The sequence below is a fragment of the Phodopus roborovskii genome, unplaced genomic scaffold, assembly GCF_943737965.1.
Source record: "Phodopus roborovskii unplaced genomic scaffold, PHOROB, whole genome shotgun sequence".
NCBI classification, from domain to species: Eukaryota; Metazoa; Chordata; class Mammalia; order Rodentia; family Cricetidae; genus Phodopus; species Phodopus roborovskii.
This window is the reverse complement of record NW_026126417.1, coordinates 4,700,525-4,723,481: the sequence shown is the minus strand read 5'-3', so window position 1 is coordinate 4,723,481 and position 22,957 is coordinate 4,700,525. Positions and strand designations below refer to the sequence as shown.

At 35.3% G+C, this 22,957-nt stretch overlaps 1 protein-coding gene and 1 pseudogene across 1 annotated transcript in view; one reads left to right on the top strand and one right to left on the bottom strand.

Moving 5' to 3' along the window:
• The window catches only part of Ano3 (anoctamin 3), a 248,104-nt gene extending 227,547 nt beyond the window's left edge, over nt 1-20,557 (bottom strand). Inside the window, 1 exon segment of the mRNA XM_051183796.1 lies at nt 20,309-20,557. Coding sequence (XP_051039753.1) covers nt 20,309-20,354 — 46 coding nt within the window. The 5' untranslated portion in view covers nt 20,355-20,557.
• Nucleotides 2,792-3,579, top strand: LOC127221787 (40S ribosomal protein S6-like; annotated as a pseudogene).
• Nucleotides 20,558-22,957: the final 2,400 nt, after the last annotated feature.

Genomic DNA, 22,957 nt, shown 5'->3' with positions numbered 1-22,957 from the left:
CATATATACCTACATGACTAAATTCTACTGATTGAGAGCCAAATATATCTCACTTGGAATAGACAAATAAATGAGAACATTTTTTGCTGGTAAAGTGTTCTGTTACTTTTTGATAGATACAAAACCACCCATATTATGATTGTAAAACCATCACACTCTTGTTTTTTGTTTTTATAGACAGGGTTTCTCTGTGGCTTTGGATACAAATATGGTACAAACTTACAAAGGAGCAAGCAGTAAGTGGGAAGAATAATATGCAACTCCATCAAATATATGAATCAGATGCTGAGGATGCTTAAAAAATTAGTGGTGAAGCTACCATCAGACATGTTTTTTGAGATGAGAGACGAAAGAGTCATTAAAAATTATAATAGATTTACAAATCTACTACTAGAGCAAATACAACCAAATGCATGGATTAATTAATTGGGTTGCTGTTTTAATAACTACGACAACTTCAACAAAACAAACATAATATCCTCACCTAGAATATAAAAAAAATTAAAATAAAAAATAAAGATTGCAGTTTACTGATAGTTTGTGAGGGATATCCTTTCTCCTACCTGGGACATAGACAATGTTCTTGGAGTAATATTTTTAAAATATGAGCTTGTATATAATAATAACAACAAGAAACTTTATACCTGGCACACATGACAGAGAAGCATAAACAACAGTTCAACAATCTTTATAATTACACCATCAATCATATTGCAAAATGCATTGAGAATACATTTCTGTATTGAATGCAATGATGTTTTATTAAAAATATTACAATAAAGAATTAGTTGACTCAATGCAGTTCCGATATTGTTCACAGCTACAGTTTAGGAGGAAGCTTGAAACAGTAAAATGTCATCATGTCCTTGAAATGAAAACTATCTTTAATATTCTCTTAGAGTTCTCTTTAAATGCAAAATCTTTACAAAAGCATCCAGGTGCCTTTATCCCCTCCATGAGACACTGGGATTTTTAATGATTAGTCCTTCAGAACTCGTATATGTCTTGTTCCCAAAAATAGTCTTATAATTTGATCCCAGTCAGTATAATGTGATCATTATTAAAACAGTTCTTAAACTTAGCCTGTCTTTTACCTGCTTCTAGCAAACAGGTTTATAAAAGTACTCTTGTATTTTGAGTGTAGATCTAGGATAACAATTAGTTGTGAAGTTGAATTTTCAGAAATAGTTGAGGTCAATCACTGAACATGCTACCATTTCTGATAGAAATGTCCTCACAGCAAGAGAGATGCCAAAGGTGTCATAGCCATATCATCAACATAAAGAGAGAAGATGTGTCAAACACATATGTATTGTTAGTTCACCTACCCAAATATTAGGCTAAAATAGGAATGAAAAAATAAAAATATAAAATTATGCTAACAAAGCAAGGTTGTAGGAAGATTTTTAAGAATACAAGAAGGCAAATTTATCAACTGGAAATTAACTACAAAATCATGCTATTACAGTTTTAAGTAAGAGGAAGCAATTTTCACTTAGAATTGTTTTAATCTTGTTTTTGAGATGGTATTTATTTATTTGTTTTTAAGTACATTTTTTACTTTTGAAAATTTCATACATGAATGACTTTTACATTTACACTATTTCTACCCCTCTCATTCCCTCCTCCAACAACCCCATATCTGCCCAACTTCCTCCCAAATACATGACCTTTCTTATTTTTCTTTTTATTTTTTTCTCGTTTTGAAAATAAGTTTACTGTTTCATCTCCATAGTCTTCGCATAGTTCCTCCTCTCGCCTCCCATCCCATCTGGATCCACCCTCTTTCTGTCTCTCATTAGATCGTGAACAGGCTTTTTAGGCATAATGATAAAATAAAACATAATAATAATATAAAGCAAAAATTAACACATAACAACTGGAAAAAACTAACAAACAGAAAGAAAATAGCTAAGAGAGGGCAGAAAAGACAGTGATGCACTTGTTTGCATACTTTTTAAACCATAAAAACAATGAACTGGAAGCCATAATATATATATGCAAGGGGCCTGTAGGTTAAAAAAGAGAGAAGAAAAACATAAAATAAAATTGAAAATACGATAAAACTTAAAAATTAACCAAACATAATAAAAGGAAGGTTGCTAACATGACATCAGAGGACAAGGAACCTTCAAAGATGCCAACGTATTTGTTGTCTGTTGGCCATCTGTTGCATGCAGCCTATCCTTAATAACAGTTATTTTCCCCAGGAAGACTCTCTTCGAGGAAACTGAAGCTTCATTTGCAAGTGCTTAATATTTGGAAATTGTGTCTGGGTTAGTGATAGGGACCTATGTCCACTTCTTTCAGTTCTTGAACCCTATCTGTGTAGACCTGACAAATTATCAAATGTGTAATCAAGAGGAAAAAAATGACTCTTTTTTTTTTTGTTTTTGCAAATTCTATAAAAAAAAATCTCTTTAACTTTCAGGAAACTACTGGAGAATGTGTATCTGTAAAATAATGGAAATAATTAAGAAAATAAAGCACCCAGATCAAGAGTCACATATCCATTCTCCTACTACAGGCGTATGAATTCTCTTGAGTTTTGCCGACTCTGGATAAAAATTTTATAAACTTTACAAAAGGAGAAAATAGTTAAAAAGTAATTATTTTTAATCATTTTAAACTTCCAAACAAATTATGAAAGAGTAACAATGAATAGAACATAAAGGAATAAGTATGAGCTATTTCTCAGGAAAAGAAATATACCGAAAATGAAATTAGCCTAAGTATCAATTAGATTAAGTATGAATCTATTAAAAGAAAAATAAACACCTTGGGTGCCAAGATGAAGCTGAATATCTCCTTCCCAACCATCGGCTGTCAGAAGCTCATCAAAGTGGATGATGAACGCAAGTTTCGTACATTCTATGAGAAGCAGATGGCCACAGAAGTAGCTGCTGATGCTCTGGGTGAAGAGTGGAAGGGTTACGTGGTCCACATCAGTGGTGGGAATGATAAACAAAGTTTTCCCATAAAGCAAGGTGTTCTGACCCATGGCAGAGTGTGTCTGCTGTTGAGTAAGGGGCATTCTTGTTATAGACCAAAGAGAAGTGGAGAGAGAAAGCACAAGTCTGTTCAAGGATGCATCGTGGATGCCAATCTCAGCATTCTCAACTTGATCATAGTAAAAAAAAAAAAAAAAAAAAAAAGGAGAGAAGGATATTCCTGGACTGACAGATACTACTGTTCCTTGTTTTTTGGGACCTAAAAGAACTAGCAGAATCCAAAACCTTTTTAATCTCTCTAAAGAAGATGATGTCCGCCAATATGTCATGAGAAAGCCTTTAAACAAAGAAGGTAAGAAGCCAGGACCAAAGTGCCCAAGATTCAGTGTCTTGTTACTCCATGTGTCTTTCAACACAAATGCCATCGTTTTGCTCTGAAGAAACAATGTACAAAGAAAAACAAGGAGGAGGCTGCAGAATATGCTAAACTTTTGGCCAAGAGAATGAAGGAAGCCAAAGAGAAGAGCCAGAAACATAGGCTGTCCTCGCTGGGAGCTTCTACTTCTAAGTCTGAGTCCAGTCAAAAATAAGTCTTTAAGGGTAACAAATAAATAATCATACATTGAAAAAAAAAGCATGACACACTGACTAGTCAAAATGATGCTGATAAAATATATAAATGATCCACAGTATAAGGGTATGAAATTTTCAAAGAATTAATAATATTCTTTTTAAAAAGCTAGACTTCAAGAGGTTGTGTAAGAAATAATATAAATTTAACAAATAAATTTCAACATGCAGGAGGGATTCAGATCAGGCAGGCAATAGTGACTATTTTCAACTTTGTCATTATTCTGTCTTTTCAGCCTTATATGGTGTGGTTTCACATATCCCCAAGATAGTTTCATAGTCACTTTCCGGCTCTGGTTGAACTTGAACTCCTGATTTTCCTTCCTCACTTACCAAGTATTAGGACTATAGGTGGGTGAGAGATTCTCTAACTACAAGACTATTTTAAGGTGTGATTGAAACTTTGAAGGATATCTGTATTAATGTATACAGTTTGACAACATGAGGTATTTGTGTTTAAGCATAAACCTGGGAAACCAATCATCATCACTCAATGTTGTAAAACACTCATCATTTACAAACACTGATCCTGTCTCTAGCCTTAATAGCAAGAGTAGTTAACATAGGTTCTACACTCTTAGCAACTTTAAAAATTCTAAAACATATTACTAATTACTTTTTTAATTTAAATTTGAAACAAGGTTATTTTACATGTCAATCCCAGTTCCCCCACTCTCCTATCCTTCCCTGTCCCCCTCCTCATCAACCCCATCCTATATCATTTCTGCTCCCTAGGGAGGGTGATGCTGTCCATGGGGAGTCTTCAAAGTCTTTCATATCATTTGAAGCAGGGCCTAGGCCCTCCCCCATGTGTCTAGGCTGAGAGAGTATACCTCTATGTGGAATAGGCTCCCAAAGTCCATTCCTATACTAGGGATAAATACTGATCCATTACTAGAGGCCCCATAGACTGCCCAGTTCTCCTAACACCACATTCAGAGGATCTGTGTCGGTCCTATGTTGGTTTTCCAGCTATCATACTGGTATGCATGAGTTCCTCCTTGTTCAGGACAGCTGATTCTGTGGGCTTCTCCAGCCTGGTCTTGACTCCTTTGCTCATCACTCCTCCTTAATTAATAATAATTAATTAAAATTTAATAATAGTTTATAAGATTTAAAATGCATTCATTTTAGTTTTTTAAATGTTTCCTGAAAAATCAGTAGCTATATTCTTAGTCATGACACCTAGTTACCACAGTTTTTCACAAGTATTTACATGTATTGAATCATTTAATTTCAACAAAAATTCCTTATGCTCAAAATAAAAAGAGAGCTAAGTAATATATTTTAAAGAGTTCTAGATTCCATCATCCTTATAAATAAAAACATAATAAAAGTTGAATATATAATAGGTGTTGGGGAATGCTTTAAACTTTGAGAATTGGGATAATTTCTATATTATTGAAACATTTTTTGAATTGACAACTGTAAGATGCTGTAAAAGGTCCAGCCTTGTCCCCACACCTGAGAACCTGAGTATAGTTCTGAGAGACACATGGTGAAAGGAATGAATGGACCTCTGCTGGTCTTCATCTGACATCCACATATGCACTCTACCAATCCTACACCCAAATAGGTAAATATAATTTAAGTGTTTAAGCAAAAAAAAAAAAAAAAAAAAAAAAAAAAAAAGAGTAAAGAAGGAAATATCTACATCATCTAATATATATCAGGTAAAGAAATATGGAATAAAATGGAATAAAAATTAAAATATATACCTCACTGAACACCAAACCAGCCAAACATGAAAGATGAAGGAGGTAATAAAAACATAAAGTCAAAGCTGAGTAAAAATAAAATGAAAAGAAAGGCACATATTTTCAATTTTGACAAACAATTGATATATTCACAAATCTCTTCGCTTAACTGTGTAAGAATAAAAGTTTAAGAAAAATAGGTAAATGGCTGCCTAAGGTTACATGAGTACCAAGGAATTGAGAGGATAAATTTTCAATTCTCAGCTCAAAGCTATAAATAATAGAGTTATAGAAACAGTCCCAGAAACTCAGTTCCTGACCCAAAGGGGTTCAGGAGAATACTCCCAGCTAGTTCTCAGTCCCACCTTCAGTCCAACTTTATGGTAGATGATTGGCCCAACCCCATTGGTCAGTTGAGGGGCAGGCTTTATTACTGCTTCAATCTCCTTTCTTGTTACAGATCTGTTTGAGTTGTTTATATTCCCATGACTTAATTTTAGAAGGTCATGTGTGACTATGAATTTATCTAATTCTTCTAAAATTAAATATTTGTGTTAATATTCTAAGTATAGCACAGTTTATTTGCATGGTATTAAATGAATGTATACAACTTAACATATTTTGATTTTATAAAATTTGCTATTAAATAAATAAAAACTCATTTGAAATAATTTAAAAATCAACACTTGAATAATTATTAATTTGCCATATTGTCTCTGAAATTTACTTCCTTGTAAGCATTTCTGTTTGGGTGTTAAAAATACAAAGTCCTAGTCTTTTTCCATGAAATTTAAATTCATTGGACTACAAAGCTTCATAATTTTCATTGAATTCTAAATAATCCTTGAATATTGAAAATTAAGAATTTTAGATCATATAGATCTAGATGAATGAACAAAAGTAGATAAATTACCAAGATATCAGGAAGGGATGAACAGATGAACTCTTTCAATCTGTATGTCTGCCTGAAAAAATTCTGCCAGAAGTATTCGTGTTGAGGCCAACCATAACATATATATATGCATGTATGTATGTATGTATATGCATATGTACATATATATAATATATATATAATGAGTAACATATGTGCTAAGTTTTTGTCAACCAATTAACTTGTTAGAAACTCTTAAGTATGCACAATTAATACATGACATTTCAGAAAAATTATTTGAGACACATGTTTCCCATGCTTATCCACATTTATCCACAAAGAAGACCTCTGATTCTTGGGCTAATACTTCTTAGTTGTGAAGATGGGAGACACATGTTCTACTGCATTTTGTAGTAGATCCAAGCTTCATGCATATATAGGTGTTGGATCAATGTTACAATTTAAAGTAGTTTCTATTTTATTATAATTTAGGAGGAAAGACAATAGCTGATGAGACAGCAAGGTTGATTGTACTGATGTGCTGCCAAGTTTAGAAAATAATTTCACACTTCTGTGGTTCCTGATGAAGTATAGCAAGAACATAAGATTTGGCTCTCAGTGCCCAGCTACTTTTGTTTTAAGCACAAAGTGACTGAGCCCAGAAAGCACAATGGTCCATTAGAAACATGATTAAGCTTGTATATGGTAAAATTCTTCCTGAAACTGTGCTATAATTCATAAGGAAAGCAGGTAGAGCAAGGAAATTAGCTACTGACAGGTATGTTGGAAATCAATGGAACTCATGTGCTTCACAGTTATTCAAAGGCTGTATAAAAACTAGAGTCATTTAAGTAGTTAGATACATGGATTCTTAAATCATGCAGAAATCAGTTCCAAACCCAATTCTACATCCCACTAATGGGCAATGATAGGGCTAGAAATGCCACCTCATGTAGAGTTTCCCATCATCGGTGAAGCTTCCTGTCCAGTCCCATACACATCCACCCATGTAGGCCAGTTTTCCAAACTCCATAATTTACTATAAACACAGGGACTCATTCTTGTATCAGCTTCCAGCCCTGAGGCTCCATTCTTCAAGACTTGCCAATGACAGGAGACATGTTGCATCTACTCCAACTGACTTCATAATTGGAGGAAAAGTGTACAAAAACCCCAGTCAAACATAGAAAGACACCAACTACTAATTTAATTTTGGCTCACTGGCTTGGGAATTATCTGGAAGTCATGATGAATATACAGAATCAACTAAACCTCCAAAGAAGGAAAAGAAGAATGGACATTCTTCCAGTTGCTTCAACATCTAATAGCTTCTGTGATGTATTGTTATATGACACCAACACCAAAGCTGTATCAACCAGTTAATAATAACCAGTATGGCTGGCTACCTATTAAAATCTCAGAAGTTAAAGTTGCTATTTTTAAATGGACTAGATCCATTTCCCAGAAATTATGAAAATAAGAATTCCCAGGGCAGTGCTGGTTTTGTTTAACTGCAGTTTTCTTTTATATATTCTGCTAGTCTTGAGAGGCTGAGGCAAGATTGTAAAGCAGCTGAAGGTTTTGAAGTGGGTTGACTCCCAACACTGTAGGAAGGATATTTGACTGAATTTGGTCCAGATTCACCAGTTATACCAGCAGATGGAGATCTGTCCTGTGAACCTTCATCAACAGGGATTCTGCTGTTCCAATGGCACTTGACTAAAGATACTGTCTTATTGCTGTCTCTCTTAGGATTCCTCAAGGTTTCTAGGTCTAGGCCATTAGGAATGGAGACATACTGAGAGGTTCAAGAGTCATTAGGTTGTTTCCAGTCACTTACTACTATAACCAACATAGAAGACAATGGGATGTGAGGAGTTTTCTGAATCAAGATGGTTTCACATTGGAATCTGGGACTATATAGGAGGGCATTAGCCTCTGGTCAGCTTGGATTGGAGTTTTTCAGCAGGATGTGCTAAGGTACAGGCTGGTGATACCAGGCAGTCCTGTTCTAAAGAATATAGAGGTATTATGCTTGGGAGCATACAGCCATTCTCTTATCACAGCTAGTGCATAACAAAGTAATATTCCTGGGTGCCTCTAATAGAGACCAAAGTAATTGCTGTACCTAGTATATCAATATTCCAAGGTAGAGATGGTTTAGTCTGACCCCTAACAATTGCCATACTTATTTTTTTTTCAAATATTGGTAAAATTCTTTATTGCTGGCTTCAGGTTCCATGTTTCTAAGACTTAAGTTTTTGTTACAACATCAAGATATTTTAGATATTTTGCTCTAATGTTTTTTGTTTGTTTTTGAAATCTATGTTGACTTGGATTTGAGTTATGTCTGTGGCAATTGGTATGATCTATTTGCATTTTCTACATGTTGACATGCAGTTATATATGTTGATGTTGCTTTCTTTTTTATCCATTGTATAGTTTTGACTTCTTTGTCAAAAAATAGGTATTCATGAGTGTATGGATTAATTTGCATCTTCAATTCAATTTCATTGGTCCGTGAGTCTGTTTTAATCAAATTGAAGAGAACACACTGGAACAGGAGACTACGTCCTAAATATAATACCAGAAGCACTGATACTGAGAGCAAAAATGAATAAATGGGATCCCCTGTAAGTGAGAAGCTTTTGTAAGGAAAAGGACATGGTTAATAAGACAAAACGGCAGCCTACATAATTGGAAAATATCTTCCCCAGCCCACTGACAAAGGAATGATCCCAAAAATGTATAAAGAATTCAAGTAACCAGGCATCAAAATACCAAAAAATCCAAATAAAAAATGGGGTACAGGCCTAAAGAGAGAATTCTAAACAGAAGAATATCAAATGGCCTAAAGACATTTGAGCAATTGCTCAATATCCTTAGTCATCAGGGAAACACAACTCAAAACAACTCTGAGATGTCATCTTACACTTGTGAGAATGCCTAAGATCAAAAACACTGATGACAGACATGGTGGAGTGGACGTGGAATAAAGGGAACACTCCTTTACTCCTGGTGGGAGTGAAAACTTGTAAAGTCATTTGGAAGTAAGTTTGGCAGTTTCTTAGAAAATTGTGAATCAATCTACCATAAGACCCAGCATTACCACTCTGGGGAATATACCCAAAGGATGTTCAATCATGCTACAAGGACACTTGCTCAACTATGTTCATCTCAGCATTATCCATAAAAGCTAGAACCTGCAAACAACCTAGATGCCTTTCAACCAAAAAACAAAAACAAAAAACCCAAAACAACAACAACAAAAAAAGTGGGTAAAGAAATTGTGGTACACTAACATAACAGAGTATTACTCAGCTGTAAAAAATAATGACATGACATTAGCAGGCAAATGGATGGAACTAGAAAAACATCATCCTAAGTGAGGTAACCCAGACCCAGAAAGACAAAGGTGGTATGTATTTACTCAAATGTAAAGCAAAGGATAATCAGACTACAATCTTTAGCTCCAGAGAAGCTAGGTAGCAGGTACCCCTAAGAGGGGTACATGGATCACCCCCCAGCAGGAGAAAATAGATGAGATCTCTCAGATAAACTGAGGGAATGAGGGTGGTAGAGGGGAGAGCATGAGGGATGAGAACACTAAGGAACAGGATAGTGGAATTGGGGGAGGGAAGGAGAAGAAAGCAATGAAAGAGATATTTGGATAGAGGGAGCCATTATGGGGTGGTGGAGAAACCTAGTGCTAGGGGAATTCCCGGGAATCCCCAAGGGTGACCCCAGCTAAGACTTCTAGCAATAGTGGAGAGAGTACCTGAACTGGTCTTCTCCTCTAATCAGATTGATGACTACCTTAACTATCATCATAGAACCTGCATCCAGTACCTGATGGATGCAGATGCAGAGATCCACAATCAAGCACCAGAATGAGGACTAAGAGTTCACTTGAGCAGGAGGAAAGGAGCAAAATATTCCAAGATCATGATAGGGAAGCCATAGAGACTGATGACCTGAGGTTGTAGGAACTCATGGACTCTAGACAGACAGCTGCATAACCTGTATGAGAACAAAGTAGGCCCTCTGCATGTGGCTTACAGTTGTGTAGCTTGGTAAGTTTCTGAGGCCCCTTGAAGTGGGAACAGAATCAATTCCTGGTTCATTAGCTAGCTGGTGGGAATCCATTATCTATGGTGGGATACCTTGCTCAGTCTTGATGCAGGAGGGAAGGTCTTGGTCTTTCCCCAATTTAATGTGTTAGGCTTTGTTGACTCCCTATGGGAGGCCTTACCCTTTCTGGGGAGTGATGGGGATGGGTTGGGTGGAGGTGGAGCAGGAGAAGGGGAGGGAGGGGAAACAGTGAATACTATGTAAAATAAAGGCAAAATTTAAAATAAAATTTTGTGTTGCCAGACTATTGTTCAGGATCTAGTCTGTATGTGCAGGTTATATAATCTACTTATATGTCCTTTGAATTTAGGTCTGACTGTTGCTTCCTTATTAGTCATTAAAAAAACTGTACTCATTTTTGTTTGTTTGCTCATTTTTGTTTTTTTTTTTTTTTTTTTTTTTTTTGAAACAGGGTTTCTCTGTGTAGCTTTGTAGATCATGATGGCAGCCTCAAATTCACAGAGGTCTACCTTCATCTGCCTCCCAAATGCTGGGATTAAAGACATGTATCACCATGGCCTCGCCAACACTGTGCTTGTGCTAGTTTCATTGGGATTTATGAAAGAACATGTCTCCTCCTGTGATAAGCATTGGAAACAATGCTCAGGAGATAAGTAGATAGCTTTTAACCTTTTCCTCCAGGAAATAATACCACATGGAAATCTGACCAAAGTCTTTTTAGCTTTTTTTCCAACTTAAAGCCTCTTTTTAAATAGTATCAATTAGGTCGATTATCTACAATATATTCTGACAGTAAAGAGAATAAGAAGTACTGGTTTAAAGAAATAGGACTATTATTCAAGATATACAAGGTAAATGTACTGAGCCATGGTGCTTACCTCTAATGCTGGGGAAAATAGAAAAGAACTGTGTTCTTTCTGAGACACAGTTCTGAAACTGGATAAACATTGCAATTTAAGAGAGAAAAGTAAACAATGAAAAATTGGGAGATGTGGGTAGTGAAGTGTCTAATGGTGATAGGCAGGTGAAGAAGTATCTAGTCAGAGGAGCCATCTTGATAGCACAACAGTAATGGAAGGATATTGGTAAATGAATAGAGTGTTCAAAATTATTCTAATGAAAAAATAAGTTTTAAAATGTGACACACATACTATATCCCCCAGTTCTTCAAATAAAGAGATTCTTTTCATTTTGATCTAAAGTACATTCATGGGTCCCCTTTGGAATTTCTGTTGTGATTTACTTGTCTCCAAGATATTTTGCTGTCCAGATCATTACAATCTATATCTCTGCTGGTTTTCACTAGGATGAACACAATTTAGATATTACAAAAAGACTAACAAAAAGACTAAATAAGTATTATGTACAGTGTTTTATGATAAATTAACCATTAAGTGGAATATTTCTCTAATATATGTATATATATATATATATATATATTTACTAATATAAAAATATTTCTGAAATTAAATGTGAGATGAGAGGACCATATGACTGGTAGTGATTAGTTACTGGACCAGTGTCCTACTGCTGGCTGAGGAAATCAACTTCTGATGTTATTAGATGAAGTGCTTCTTGTAGGGTGACCTCAGTACTATATGTAATTTGCTAGTTTTCTACAATTACCTGGCTCTAGGGTCTACCACCCCATTAGAATTGTTATATCCATTTTTGTTATTTATTTATTTGTCACATCACAATCTTACAAGGTAGGGGATACTTCTAAGTATTTAAGTTCACATTGAATTTTAAGGAAGTATGTTTGTTTTCTTAAAGTTTTCTTGGTACTGTCTAATTCTCAGACCTTTAGGGAGAGAACCTTTGGGAAAGACCATTATTATGGTCCCTAAGCTTTAAAGACAGGGGTGGGGTAATGGAGGTGTTATACAGATGTGCCATTCATGGCTGAATACTCTGCTGATACTTACTTTCAGTACTTTAATCATTCTAGATTTTCTATGTTGGCTATACTCTAGTACACAAAGGAAGCTCACAGGATGAGATCTGAGAGTTTCATTAACATATTGGCAAAGAGATAGGAATTTATATAGAAGATTGGCATTATGTACATCAAGCAAAATAATATTAGTAGGTTAAACAGACCAAGCCTATGGCTTCTTGGCAATACTTATAGACACCATATCTTTAGGCCACAATATGGAGAAATCTAGTTGGCAACTGACCAGAAGTTACTACCTAATGACAATCTTTCATTATATCTAAAGGTGCTATGCAGGCTAGTGGGGGAAAATGTCATTGACAGTCTTACCCAACTATGAATATAGTGAACAAAATCAATGGCCTGCATGGCAAGAAATGGCCATGGGTGCAATAGTGGAATGAATGTTATAAGGGTAACCAATTGCATTCTCATTATATTTAAGGCACACTGCAGAGGAAAAAAACATGCTTGGTATTGCAAATCTGAAAACAATACCCTAAAAACATATTTTTGTTTAAAACCTATTTAAATGTTATACAAGATAGTTAAAACCAGAAGACTGGCACTTGGTGTTCAACTATTAAAGCTCGAAGGCCTACACCAATGAGGAGGTAAGAATGTTTATGAGAATGTTATGTTTGTATTTCAGGGCCAGTTAAGACACATGGGGCGATGGAATACCTTCAAAGGTACTATAATCTGGTAAATTTTACCTATCCTCTTGGTCATAGGGAACAATGACATCCCAAAAGCTCTGCTACCAGCTGCAAGATCATACAGTAATTATATAGCCATCTAGCATGAGATAACTCAGAAGAATTAAGGATTCTTCTGATAGATGAAACCAGTACAAAGTTGTACCTAGCTTTATAATCTCATGAATGAATTGGCTGTTTCTTGCTGTAGGTCCTTTCTGAATCTTGGGATTTACTTCTCACAGTTCAGCACCATCTGATCACTTGCTGGGAACATATTTCTCCCATGCATTTGGAGTTTTACTGATTATACTCCCTAGCTATGTGTAAATACTTTTGTTCTCCATTAACAGGTCCTCGTTTACAGATTACATTCCTTAGCTACTTATGAGGCCTGTTTCCTACTGTCAGGATCTTGTTCCCCTCTCCATTATAATTGTAGAGATCTACCTTCCAGCAATTATCTTTATTGAAAATCATTTGGTCAGGGTTTAGAGTCTAGGCAAGACACCCCCCAAAAATCCAAGGACATAGAATTACTACATGTCCAAAGTTGTTGATTTGTAACTGCCTAGATGGATAGAAAAAATAAGCATACCCTGGTTTTACCTCACTTGCAATAACCTAAACTGACCCTACACTAAAAGATTCTCAAACTTCTTGTTGTATTAACTCAAGATTTTAGCTCAGAGATTTACTGCTCCCTCCTGTTTCCCCTGAGAAGATAAAGACAAAGATAATCAACCCATTTGCTCATCCTCATGGAAAAGTAAACTTTACTGAAGGCCTGTGTTACCACTGAGACCAGAGCACTGGAAGGTGCCAGGTTTTGTGTCTTGCTTTGACCTACAGCCCTAAGCAATTGATGCTAAAAGTTTCTACTAGCAGTTTTAGTTTATTGCTCTATGTGTAAATTTTATCTGCCTTGCTAACCCTTAGAAACTCAAGCTTCACATTGTATTGTAAAAGAATTACTGTTGCAAATATATATATATATATATATATATATATATATATATATATATATACCCTCAAGAACTGGGGAGAGACAAAGAAATGGAGAATGGAGAGACAGAATATAAAGAGATAAAAGAAACAAATAGATACAGGAACAGAAAAACAGAACAATACAGAGAGAGAGTAAAAGAACAATAAAGAACATGCAGAGAAATTGTGTGTGGGTCAATTCCTCTCAGATTTTAGTTCCTTCACTTATTTGTAGTTCCTTCTTTCTCTTTTTCTCCTGAGAGAAAACCCCAGAAGCTGGGCTTCTAAAGTTTTGGATAAAGCTGGACCCTAATGGTGTTTATCCTGAAGAAAAGAAAGTAAATGGAGAGGGAAACATGCCCTGTGTTTTCTGATAGAAGCTGCAAAATTAACATGACCCTTAGCCACCCCAGTAGAGGGCACAACTGGTAGAGAAAGACTAAAGCAAAGGGACTCTTCTCAAACTATTGATAGTAATCCCTTAGGAGTCTAAACTGATACTAACATCAAAGTGGGTAATTCTTGGCTACTAATATCGTATTGGATACACAACATGGAATATAAAGTGAAAAATACATATTTAGAATCTAAATATTAGAAGCTTAAAATATGATAAAAGAAATCTGGTATTTTCCTAGAAGGATTAAATTCTCACCCTGAAACTACAGACTTTAGTTTACTAATAATTTCTTATGAAATTAACTGAATGATTTCTTGTAATCACCAAGGAAACCAAGATAGAAGAGGGCCTTAAAGAGAATACTAATACTGTCTTTGGTGGGGACATTATGACTGAATATATCTCTATCTTCTTTCTCAGAGAAAAGACAATTAATATTAAGAATATGATCCTTGCTACTGTGGCATTATTTATTAATAATGCTATTTTGGCTTTTAAGTGTTCTGTGTGGGCATATTGGAACTCTATAACAAATCATATTTGCATCTCTACAATGGCACCCACCCATGACTGTTGGTCTGATCATAAATACATATACAATTTAAGTCAACCTTTGGCTAAAAGGAAACACTATGAAACAAGGAACATGACATCTATTTAATACAATAGGATGGCCATTTTTCTTTTCATTTGTAAGACTGATTTCCAGAATACAAGTTTTCAATACAATTGTCCCGAACTTAATGAGAGCAGTAATTTTTAAAACAGGGGTATTTTTCATAGAAGAGACACAGGCCCCATAATCAATTATATTCTATTCTATATTAATATATTTAATATCATAGATCCAGACTGATGGCAGGGTTCTTAGGTGCCACAGTTCTCACACACAAAGGTGGATAGATGCAAATCTTTACTAGATATCAGATTCAGTCATACCAGGATTTTTACTTCAGTGATTTCCCCTATGACTCACATAACTTAGAATTATTTGTACAAGAGACAATTTTTCTTTCCTTAGTCTTAAATAAAAGATGGTCTGGAAATACTAGGGGGAATTAGTGTACAAGGGTGAATGAGTTCTTTTTCTCAGTAAATTTGTCTTTTTTTTTTTTTTTGTCTTGTTTTCTTAAGTGTACAGGAAGATTTGGTACTAAAGATATTTCCGAAGGAAAAATGAAGTTTAGGAAGCAGAGATTTGGAAGTAGATGCTATTCCCAGGAAACGTTCCTCTGTGTGTCATGAAGCAGGAATTGAGCACACAGTTGAATTTGGAAGAGGCTTGAAGTAACAATTTATTTAGTGAAAAAGAGAATGGGTGTTATTTTCAGTCTGCAGATCTCCATATAAACATTAAAGCCATTATAATTAAACAGTTAATCTCAGTACAAAAATGCTTCATTCTGGAGAATTGTTTAAAAAATGCTACATTTGTGTTTAACCAAATGTCATCTAGGATTTTTATTGAAGTCCTCCCAGCTTTAACTGATCTTATTAAGCCCAAGATGATTGAGACAGGCTGTGTTTGATGTAACCTATGACATCTCTGAATATCTTGGTGGCTATATTGCTAAACAAACAGCCACGAGAAGCCAGAACTCACATTGGTCTTTTCTCATCCATCTTCTATGACATATTCATCCATCCTGTGTTCCCTGAATCATAGCATACTGGTCTATGTAAGAAAGTAAGATTTTACCTAGGAACCAGTTCTAATTTGCCAGTTTATGTTTACTCCAAGATGTGCTTAAGTAATAACATGTGTACTCTCCTACTTTTATGCAATCATAAACATTTCAATATACCCTGGAAACACCAAAAACAAGGAAATTACCTATATTTCTCATATTTGTTGAAGATTCTCCATTTCATAAGAAATTTAGTACTTAAAACAGAAAAAAAATTAATCATGCATTGTTGATCTCTGTAGAAAGATAAATAGCACTATCAGGAAACAAAAATCTCACACACTTCCAAGGAATGGATTGGGGGTGGGATGGGAAGTTGGTAGTGGGAGTGGGATGATGAGAGCGAGGGAACCAGGATTGGTATGTAAAATAAGACTGTTTTTAATTTAAATAAAAAAATTAGTGAAAAGAAAAATATCAATCCCACTAAAATACAGACTTGTCTGTGATTCACATAGACTCAGCAGATCACTCAGATTTTCTATTAGATTAATTTTTTAGAGGAAAGGGGTTTTTGTTTGTTACTTTATTTTCTTAGTTTTTATAAGACGTTCAGGAATGAAAATATTCTAAATGCTATATCACAATGCAAACAATAGCTACATAAATGTGGGTTGAGTATAGAAAGCATAAATACAATTTCACTGTATTGTAATCTGTAATGTATGAGGTTAATTATTTATCCAAATTGTCTTTATGAAACTTTTAAAAACTTCCTCAGGGACAGTGCATTAATAAGGTAGAGTGTGTGATTATAAATGAAAAATTTTATAATAATCAGAGTCCAATGTTTCTATAAGACACCCTCCAAAAGCAAAATCAAATGAAGCAAAAACTAGAAAAAGCAAAGTGTGTGTGTGTGTGTGTGTGTGTGTGTGTGTGTACTGATGAGGACATCTTATATTCCTACTATGTCAATAAAAGAATAGGTAAGACTAGAAATGATAAAAATGGATATTTTATCAATCACTAAGTTTTGAATCCCAACTACTTGTCACATATATTTGTAATTCTATAACAATATTGAACACTAGGTATTATGTACAAGCCTTAACAGACTTAGCAATATTACATCTATATTCAGAGCATCCAATATTAATATGCAGCACAAAAAGAGAAAAATATAGATCAGTGGTCCTCTACCTTCCTAATGCTTTGACCCTTTATTACAGTTCTTCATGCTGTGGTGACCCTCAACCATAACAGTATTTCACTGCTGCTTAATAACTGTAATCTTGCTACTATTTAAATTGTTATATAAACATCTGATATGCAGTATATCTGATATATGACCCCCCCAAAAGGAGTTGTGACCCACAAGTTGAGAACTACTGCTTTATACCAGGTAATGGAGACTTAGGAATAATGATTAATGATTTTTTTAAAATAAATAACTATTCTGATATCTCCATTGGTTTTATTAATTAGAATGATCATTATCAGTGATTAGATTTTATTAACAAATGTATAATTATATACTTCTCCATTATTCATGAATGTTTAGATATTAATGAATGATGACAGTGTATTCTGTGTTTCCTGGACAAATAACTACCTACAACTAATGACTGCTGGGGGAAGGAGTATTAACTCCTCCCAGGAATGATACTCCTGGTTGATTGTCCAATTCAGAGTGGTCAGTAATGCTTTTTAACAGATATTGAATTAACTCGAATAAAACAAAAATAAATGGCACAATTGGTTCACTAGCTAAATAATTACCTAAACATGAAATAAACATAGGGCTTTCTTCTCCTAGATCAGAAGAAAAAATCCACATTGCTAACTGCCTGTTCTGTCCAGCAAAAGAAAAAAAATGTAAACACAGTGTGAAATAGTATGGATGCTTTTCAAATAAAGTTTCCATATGATCTGGACATACCAATTCTACCCAAAAGGATGAAAGTTAGCTTAATGTAGTGCTACTTACATATCCATTTTATTGCAGCATTATTCATAATAACCAAGCCAAGAAATTATATATATATATATATATATATATATATATATATATATATGAAATTATGTTGTTTGTAGTAAAATAATGGAATTTGATGAGGAGAATTTTAAAAAAAAACCCAGTCTCACAAATATGAATAATGTGTGTTTTCTACCATATGTGGAAGTTGAGGGGGAAGTGGTAGGATTATATGATTCTAACATGAAAATACAAGACACTGGGAAGAGAAAGTGGGATAAGAAACAGGGATAAAGAGTATAAAGATGATGACATGATCAATGTATATTGTATGTATGGGTAGAAATATGGTGAAACCCCCTCAGTTTATATACTTAACATTAAATATGTAATTAGCAGAAGAGGTAGAATAGGTCAGAAATCAAGTGTTATTATGCATAAACATATGCATAAATCAATATCAAATGCAGATGAACACTTTCCAAAATTGTTCATCCAGTGCCAAAGGGAAGTCTAATATCTAAGGCTCCAGAATTTCAGTTCTTAATTCCCTGTCTAGTATGCAATGTTGTGGTGAGCAGTACTGGAAAATACTTCCAGATCAGATGGCACACAGGGTGTCATCATGCTTCTTCCTACTGAAAAAATTAAAATAGCTGATCCTTAATGTGGGTTATCTTTTCCTAGCAGGGTCCCACCCTAGACGAAGAACTATAAGCAAACAATGTATGATGGGAGACGAATTAGATGCACCTCTTATTGATTTTCTAAAAAAGAGTTGTCAGTCTTGAAATTATATACACACAAGTGATAAAAATATACTCAAAAGGTTGTATAGTCATGAATATACTCATGAATATAACAATAACAAAGAAAAGCAGGCTATCAACTTGAAACTAAGCAGGGGACATGGAGGAATTGACTGAAAGGAACCTGGAAGGACTGGAGAGAGGAAAACAGATGAAAGAAAGTGATGTTTAAAAAAGAAGAAACAATTAACAAGAACAAGTAAGTTTAAGGTGAATATTGTTTCTTTTGGGGCCCTTCATTTCTCATGTTTATGTTTTTGCTAAAGATGTGTGTGTCAAAATGTGAGATTTGAAAATAACTGGCTCATGTTGCATTATAAAAAAGACACTTACCAACCTCAAAGTCGATCATTCTTTTTCTTCCTAACATACAGCATGTATCAAAACATAGATATTCTGGGTCTCCCAAAGCATTAAAACATAATGGTATGAGGCAGTTCAAAGTTTCATATTTTTCCTTTTTGTTTTGATCGTTTATACGTGCTTAATGATGTAAGAAAGCAAACTTCTTGAAGTAGTTTAATTTTCTTTGGAATTCTTTGAGCTTAAATAGAACTGCATAGAAGCCCAAATTTCAGGCTACTCCCACAGTCTCTCACTTCATCCCCAATTCCAACATACATTTAAAAGACACTGGAACATGTGAATTTGTGCAGATTATAGTTCCGGACCGGAAGCTCTTTTAGCACAATATTTTGCCTGAAGAATAAATTCCTACTAAGTTATCTTGTGGTTTTATCCAAAGTTTAGAAGAAGGAATACTAGCAGTGTCAGAGGGGGAGTAATAAGATTTCAATAAATATTTATTTTATTGAACAAATGTAATACTTCAGAATTGCATATTTTAGCCACAATGTGAGCAAATATGACATAATTACCATTATGCATTCATTCATTGGCATTAATAATTGAATAAATACATCTGACAACGAAATTCCCAGAATCTGTCTCTCAAAGAAATATGTGCTTTATGAAAAGCTACTTAAATAAGTAAGAAAACAGAACAAAGAGTGTTAATAATTTTTAATCTGTTGATGCAACTAGTAAGAAAATTGTACAAGCCAAACTATATTCTGGGAAGTTCTTGGAAGAAAAACCCAATAACTATAAAAATCAGAAACCCATAACCATACATGTGATTGGATGATAAAGTTTTCCAAAAAATTAGAGTTCCCTCATCTGGGACATGCAAACTTCTGGGATTTTTCCACAAATTCATTTATCATACAATTTTCCAAGCTCAGCAAAAGTAATGAATTTTTTCTTGTGAACCTTAAGCGACATTAGAAGTGCACACTAGAACAAAGATCACCCAGATTTTCAGTCTTCAACCCCCCAGGGTGCTGCAGGGACCTTTTCTGCCTAAAGAGTTCACTGCAATGCATTGAAGGAGACTTAAGAGACATACAAACAAGTCCTGGCATGACGATTTGCTCCCTCCCGGGGCTCTGTATAGCTTGGAATATCAGACTTATCTCCGATACAAGGTGGAACATCTATAAAATGGGGTCTTAACTTTACAAAGTCCCCTGGCAACACACAGGAAGAAAGGATGCTCCTGCATAACTGCAGGAAATGCAGATCAGGATGTGGTCCCGGCAGGGAGGAGGGAGCGAATTCTCACTGACCTTTTTGCTGTTTAAAGGACTGAATGGAGCCTGAGTGGTGGACCATTTTCACTCTGCGTGTTCCGGTGGAATTAAGGAGATGTCCGAGAGGGATGCAGTAGAGTAGTAGCCAGACTTTCCAGAGACACTCCTGGGGCTCTAAGTAATCCCGCAGCCACCTAGCTCTTTGCAACCTGACACCTGCTTTAGCCAGCACTTAGCTCTGAAGGCTGTGTGCCCGCCAGCCTCATCGTCATAGCAACGTGGGAGGGCAGTCCCGCACCGGCTCCCCTCAGTGGCTACTTCTGTAATAACCCCACATCCAGGCTGTTTCTCAGTGCTGCAGTGAGGGTGGGTGTTGAAAGGAGTTTGGTGTATGTGGGAGAGGCAGAAATTTCTTAAGGCCGACGCGTGTATCTAAGCATTGCTCCAGAGCTCTCAGGAATGCGCTCATTTTCAAGCTCTGAGCCTCCTTATCACACCCAGGCACCAGTATTAATTTCCTAGAAGTTGGTCTGTAAATAGAGGGGTGAAGTTGGAATCTGTCCTGTCACGAGAATAGTAACAGATGCAGTGCTGTTTTCATCTTTCCTTCTTAAATTTAAATGTTGGGGAGAACACTACAGCGTCCATGGTATGTGTTAGTAGATAAGCAATAAGGTCTTAGCACTTTGTATTTAAGTTCCCCTCTGTTTCAGATACTTAGATTTTAGTGTGTGTGTGTGTGTGTGTGTGTGTGTGTGTGTGTGTGTGTGTGTATTATGTGTGTGATACTGCAATGTTTAATTCTCCCAAACAGATGTTGAAGAAATATTACCCATGGTACTCAACATGTTAGAGCCTGTTAGAGCCATAAAAACATTAGTATACATTTTAAAGAAGGCTCACAGCGTCTCATAAGTCCCATTATTACATAAATGTGAACCACATTTGAAATGAAGGGGCCTAATCTCCAAAGAAATGAAACAACCTTGGGAGGACCATAATGCTATGTTTGATAATGCTGTGTTTAAGCGAGAGCAGAAGCAGTTCAACAAATTTTCCAGTTGCAATATCATGATAAATAAGGTATTATTGAACAGATATACAATAAAAGAGTCTGCTGGTTCCTGAATTTGAAGATTTGTCAGACCAATTAATTTAGAAGAGTTTAAGGTCCAAATAAAAGCAGATTTTTAAATGATAATGATACTTCATAGTTTTAAAAACCTATAAATTTTCTTTGTCTTAATGCAGATTGCACAATTCGAAGACTATAGAAGAAAATAATATTGGTTTCAAAGAAAGAAATCCCCATCATATAAAGCTGTTTAGAACCTGGAACCTTAAAACTAGAATTGATTACTATTTGCAAGGGTTACTTATAAGGTGGATACATTCAATTAGCCTGTTCTCAGAGTGCTTTTGTATCAGTTAACAAGCTGTGAGCCAATCTGCAACAAAGAAAAAAGAAGAAGGAAGAAGTCAACAGAGTTGGAAACAGAGCAGGTGCTCCTGGGATCCACTCTGACTAAAAGGAATTTCAAGAATATGCCATGATATTGAACAATGAGTAGAAGCTACACACACACACACACACACACACACACACACACACACACACACACTGAGGAAATGCTATATCACAATGGACTCAAGTGGTCTATTATGAAATGAAGGTTCACAAAGATAAGGTAGGTGGCTGAACAGATGGTAAGGGGATTAAAGAGCACTTACTGCTCTTTCAGATTGACTAGTTTTGGTCTCAGCATCCACTTGGATGCTCACTATCTTCTTTAACTCTAGTCCCTGGGGATCATGATAGTCTCAGAGGACACTGTACACATTTGTAAATATTCACACATGCAGGCAAAACAAAAACAAATCTTTAATTACATATATTAATTTCCAACACCTCTGGCTCAGGGAACCTTGTTGAAGAATTAGGAAGAACGATTCTAAATGGCAGAATAGGGATGTTTCTGTAATACTGTATCTACTAGTAATGTCAGAAACTCCAATCTCATGATCATGAATGGTCAAACATAAGCTAAACCAGGACAGCACAAGTGGACATGCCAAACTGGACAGAGGACTTCCAAGAGAACATAACCCTACAGGCAATTAAGGGATGCTAAAAATAAGTCTTCCTCAGGGAAGAGAACAATTGATTATCCAATACCACATGATCTGCCCTGAAAACATACATGCAAGTAATATTATAGATACTGACAAGGTTGTATTTAAAATATATATATGTATAGAGAACCATATATGATACAACAATCAATGTTAAAATTGATTGCGAAGTTGAAAAAGAGCAAAGAGGTATGTATGGGGGGGGGCTTGGAGGGAGGAAAAGAAGAGAGAATGATGTAATATATCATAATATCAAAATAAGGCAACCAGAAATATGTTTTATACAGCTACATTTCAAGACAGTTATAACAAATCCAGGAGCAATAAATGGCCATCCTGAGATTGGTTTTGTTTTGCTGTTTGCATCACCTGAAGTTAAAATAATGGTGAAACTAAACTCAGCTCATTTAGATGCCCTCAGACTAATGAGATTCCAGGACAACCCACCTTCACCTGTGAGGCTAGAAGCAGGCAGTATATTCTAGAAGTAAATTATATAAGGAAACTAACACACAATAAATCATTGTCACAGAGATTTGATTAGAGATATGG